Source organism: Poecilia reticulata, linkage group LG10 (assembly GCF_000633615.1).
Source record: "Poecilia reticulata strain Guanapo linkage group LG10, Guppy_female_1.0+MT, whole genome shotgun sequence".
NCBI lineage: Eukaryota > Metazoa > Chordata > Actinopteri > Cyprinodontiformes > Poeciliidae > Poecilia > Poecilia reticulata.
The window spans coordinates 31,629,671-31,635,035 of NC_024340.1; the positions used below are offsets into that span (position 1 = coordinate 31,629,671).

General features: G+C 42.7%; 1 protein-coding gene across 1 annotated transcript in view; it reads left to right on the top strand.

Annotated features, from left to right (window-relative positions):
* Nucleotides 1-2,867: 2,867 nt before the first annotated feature.
* ctbp1 (C-terminal binding protein 1) overlaps nucleotides 2,868-5,365 on the top strand; it is a 9,388-nt gene continuing 6,890 nt past the window's right edge. The window contains exons 1-3 of the mRNA XM_008421005.2: nucleotides 2,868-2,889; nucleotides 4,659-4,813; nucleotides 5,145-5,289. Of these exons, the coding sequence (XP_008419227.1) occupies nucleotides 4,676-4,813; nucleotides 5,145-5,289 (283 nt within the window). The 5' untranslated portion in view covers nucleotides 2,868-2,889; nucleotides 4,659-4,675. The remainder of the gene's footprint in view (nucleotides 2,890-4,658; nucleotides 4,814-5,144; nucleotides 5,290-5,365) is intronic.

Consider the following 5,365-nt stretch of genomic DNA (forward strand, 5'->3'; position numbering starts at 1 on the left):
TTGGTTGGATGGTTGGTTGGATGGTTGATTGGTTGGATGGTTGATTGGTTGGATGGTTGGTTGGATGGTTGGTTGGTTGGATGGCTAATTAGATCAAATCTGTAAATTTATATTTTCCATAATCTTTAGTTTATCCAAACTCAAAAACTTTCATCAAATTCCAGAGTTTTCCAGGCTTTTCCAGGGTTTTCCATAGATTGTGTGCATGCTAACCTTAGAAACCCAGTAACCGTGGTTACCGTGGTTACCGTAGAGCGATGCTGGCCTGTTGGATGACATGTTCAGTCAGAAGTGGTTTCCTGAAACAGGAATATCGCCGTCTGCTGAGACGGAAACGTTTCTCATTCCCACTGCAGACAGATTACCTGAGTCTGAGCCGCTGCTGATTTACACCAGGTGAGTCAGAGGAAGCAGGTAAATAATCAGTTAGCAGGAAAACCTTCATTTATGACATAACCACCGTTTTAAAACGGATTATTTCCATGGATGATTGTAATATAAACCTTCAGTTAAATGACGAACACGCTGCACTTTTTACTTTTACTACGGTAATATTATCTACGTTTACTGAAAAGTAACTTCTCTGGATCCTGGATGAAGAATAAACAAGTTTTAATGAAAATTATATGAGACACAGATTTATGTTGAAGTGAGACCTCCTGTTTCTACACCAGCTGTGCTCTGCCAGTAGTTTAAACACTGAAAGTACTCGACTCTATCTTAAACTATTAACCTTTTCATATATTTATATGATTAGTTACATAAATACATTAGTGAACATTTCTCACATTAACTCCAGTTCCATGTATTTGTTTTTATCTCAATCTGAATTAGTAGTTTTGTGTTTGACTCCTCTGGTCTTTATTAATAAACTAAAAACGCTCCTTTGTATGTAGAAGTGAGTATGTGTACTAAACGGTACGCATCGGTCAGTACGGGTTTTGACTGGACAGTAGGAAGATCACAGTTTAGCCGTTTTAAAAGCAGATCCACACCTTCTGATTCATGAAGCTACAGACTCACTGAGCTGCTTCTCCTTCACAGCGTTTCTGTTTTAGGGTAATAAAAACTTCTCCGATTTCTAAAGACATGTTGCAGCAAGACATCACACCCCCGGCTTCCTGCTGCAGGGCAAAACTGCTAGCCGATGATAGCTAGCATTGGTTTTAGCTATTAAGCTGTCAATATAATGCCTGCGATGTTAAAAGATAGAAATAAAAAGGGATGCAGTGCTTTGCTACAAATGATCAACACATCATCTACTAGATAACCAGGTCAGGAAAAGGTTTTAATATAAAACGGTGAAGGTGACGGCTCTATGTCAGCTATGCTAGCTTGACTATTACAACCTTAACATGTAGATGTGCTGCAGAATTTGGTGTTTCAATTCATCCATCCATCCATTTTCTTTCACCCTTGTCCCTCAGTGGGGTCAGGAGGTGCTGCTGCCTCTCCAGCTAACGTTCCGGGCGAGAGGCGGGGTCACCTGGACAGGTCGCCAGTCTGTCGCAGGGCAACACAGAGACACACAGGACACACAACCATGCACACACACACTCACACCTAGGGACAATTTAGACAGACCAATTAACCTGACAGTCATATTTTTGGACTGTGGGAGGAAACCGGAGTACCCGGAGAAAACCCACGCATGCACAGGGAGAACATGGAGACTCCATGCAGAAAGACCCCAGGCCGGGAATCGAACCCAGAACCTTCTTGCTGCAAGGCAACAGCTCTACCAACTGCGCCACTGTGCAGCCGTGTTTCAATTCAGTAAAAAAAAAACAAAAAAAAAAACAGCAACCCACACGCCAACTCTGACAGATCATCAGTAGAGCGGGTTTTCAAATTAGCTAATCAACCACCGCCGTGTTAGCTTAGCTAACAGCAGCAGGAGCTAATCCACAACAGCGGCCACTTATTAACAGACGCAAAATAAACATCAAGCCTAAAAACTGTAGCGGACTGAGTTTCTGTTCTTTGTGTGGGAAATGTGTGTGTTTGTTGTTGAATCCTGATTTGTTAGCGGAGCTGTTGTCAGTCGGTTGCTATGGCAACGGGTCTGTGTGTAGCGTAGCCAAAAAAAGAGTGAGGAAAAAAGAAGATAATACGAGAAGTTTTGAGTTATTCTTTGGTGATTTTTCTGGTTTTATTTTTCCTATTAAAGATGCAGCTATTAAATTAATAATACCTTCATCTCCAGGTTTCGTTTAGTTAATGGCTGAAGCAGCGCGGCTCCAGATGGCAAATAACAGAATCGTCTTGTTACGCTCCAGCGTTGTGAGCATGTCCAAAATTTATGCAACGGCTAGCTCGATTTGTCTATGTGTCTGTTTAAAGTCTAGTGGGCCACATAAGAACTTAAGGCGGCCCGGGTTTGGCCCCCGGGCCTTGAGTTTGACACATGGCTTTAGAGGTGGAGGGCTGCAGAGGCGTGTGAAGCGGAGCCGGTCCTCCAAGGTCATCTCACCCGGCGCTGGAATGACAGTTATTTCCTCCCTCAGAAATGCCTGGAATCCAGATCCAGAGTTTCCAGCAAACCGCGGAGCTCAAACTGGGCCTCCTGCTGGTTCCGGTCGCTCCCAGCCTGGTTCTGGTTCTGCAGAAATCTGCAGCTTAAACCAGTTCTGCAACACAGAGCAGGGAGCTGAGCTCGATACACGTTGGGAAAAGAAAATGCGTTTGCCAACAGATCCGGACCAAAACCCGGTTCTGTGATTAAAGTCCGGTTCTGCTGCAAACGGAGCCGAGAAATGCAGAAGGAAGTCCGACCAGCGGCGTTAAAAATAACCCCTAAGATGAGAGAAGGTCTTGAAAACCCGCCGGGTTGAAAACGTGATTTCACTGTGAACAACTTTTATTTAAGGAGTTACTGATCGGTTGTTGGTAAGTTACTGTTTCAGGTCTACAGAGATATTTGCAACAGAGACTAGACAGAAATACTTTCCGTTTCTCAGTCACCGTCGGACGACGGCGTATTTGGGTCATGATTTTAAAAAAGGAACAGTAAATAACATTTTCTATAATGGAAAAGTCAGAGATTGTAATGTGTTTTATGGAAAGTTTCTGGGATTAATCTCAGAAATTTCTGTTTCTTTTTCGCAAATTTTCAACATTTCAAACTCAGAAATTTCCTAAAAAAATTCCAGAAACTTTCCGATAGTAATCTCAAAATTCTATATATTTTTTAGCAAATTTTTCGACATTTGAAACTCAGAAATTTCTTCTTTTTTCTAGCAAATTCTCAAAAATTCTTTCTTTTCTGGTGAAAATGTACTTTATTATCAGAGCCTCCTGCAACGCTGTCTTACCGTCGCCGCGTCTCTTTATGCGACGTCCAAATCCCACAATGCATTCTGGCTCCGACGCTAATGAAACTTTCTGGGCTGTTCGTGACTCCGAGCGGCTCCGGATCCCGTCTGGAGCCTCTGGAGCCTCCAGGGAGCGAAGTGACAGAAGGAGTCGCTCGTGTCAGGCTGCATGTCAGAGACGAGATGGGGAAAACCTGCTGAGTCAGCGGAAAACCTGCTGAGTCAGCAGAAACGGTTCTATCTGGAGGGAAACCAGGAAATGTTCCTGGAGAAACTCGTCTCTCTGCCAGCAGGACCTTATTAATGAAACCTCAGATGTAAAAGTGACGGGAGGTCTCACTCCTGCCTGATTACTGACCCAATAGGTTCTGATTTCTGATCAGCTAGAGATCAATACTTCAGAAAATATCCACATCCTGGTTTTTTTCTGCTTTGTTGCTTTAATAAATTCATCTTTAATTTATTGCTGAGCAGGAAAAATAACTTTTTATGGATATTATTGCCCCTAAGCACTTTCAACTTTCTGCTTTTGGTTCAAGGTTCAAACACAAAATCTTACCAAGTATTTCTGTTTAGATTTAATGCAAATATTTTTACACTTGAATTAAGACAAAACTCACTTACAACCTTTCAAAAAGAGTCAAAATTTAAAACTCAAACTTGCCAGAAAAAACAAAAATCAAGGACATTTTTAGATTAGTTTCAGACATTTTCTGTAAAGATTCAAAAGTTGAAAAATTTTGACTTTTGAAAAAGTGAAATTTCCAAGATTTTTCTAAAAAATAACAAAAATTAGAGATTAATCTAAAAATATCTACATTTTGATTACTTTTGTCTCAATACGGCTGTGAGTGAAGGAAAGTTTTTCTAAACTTGTTTCTGGCACAAATATTTTATTCCACTTGAAATAAGATAAAACTAACAAGCAACTTTAGAGGCATAAAAGATCGATTTCAGTGAATGATTCCTCAAATTTGATGAAAAGGTTCCAGTGATGAGTGAAATAGTCCAGATTTTTCCCTTATTGTTAGCCAGGTGAAAGGGGCGTTTGGTGCATTCAGACTCATCCTCATCAGGCTTTGTTGTAAGTTAGTTTTATTTTATTTCAAGTGTGCTGAGACATTTGCAGTACAAACTATAAACTGAAATCCTTGGGAAGGTTTTGTGTTTTTGCAGTGTAACCTGGAGTTTTTTGGGAGCAGTGATGGCTGTAGAGTCGACCAGCTGCTGGGAGGAAGGATCTGTGGTTACGCTCCTTTGTGCACCCCGGATGCAGAAATGTTTGAGTGATCGCAGTTAAACACCTCCTGAGTGATCCGCCTTCTTCTTTCCTTTTGTTTTCAGGCATCAGGCCTCCCATCATGAACGGGCCGATGCACCCGCGCCCCCTGGTGGCGCTGCTGGACGGCAGAGACTGCACCGTGGAGATGCCCATCCTGAAGGACGTCGCAACCGTGGCGTTCTGCGACGCCCAGTCCACACAGGAAATCCATGAGAAGGTAACGTCCACACGCTGACGATGCAGCTTTAGAAAAGCCTCCATGGATATTTTGGTTCCTGGGCAAAATTTGATTCTCACTGCTTACCAGTTGGTGGCGATAATGCTCCATAAAGCTCTTGGACAACCTCCATTAGACAAAAGACAAAGAGAAACCAGTGTGACACTGTCTCCGTAGCAACAGGGTCAAACAAACCTAGCAACGGGGTCAGCATTAGAAGAATAAGTCTGCTTTGAATGCAGCAAATAATCTGTTGATTTTGCTGCAGCTGCTGCTCTTTTCTCTGATTTAGGTTGAATTTTCAGGACGGATGCTGGTTCTGTGTGTGCAGGTGCTAAACGAAGCCGTGGGGGCGTTGATGTACCACACCATCACCCTGATGAGGGAAGACCTGGAAAAGTTCAAGGCGCTGCGCATCATCGTTCGCATCGGCAGCGGCTACGACAACATAGACATCAAATCCGCCGGGGAGCTCGGTACAAACCACAAACACCCTCAACTAGTCACAAACACCCTCAACTAGCCATAAACACTGTCAACTAGCCACAAACA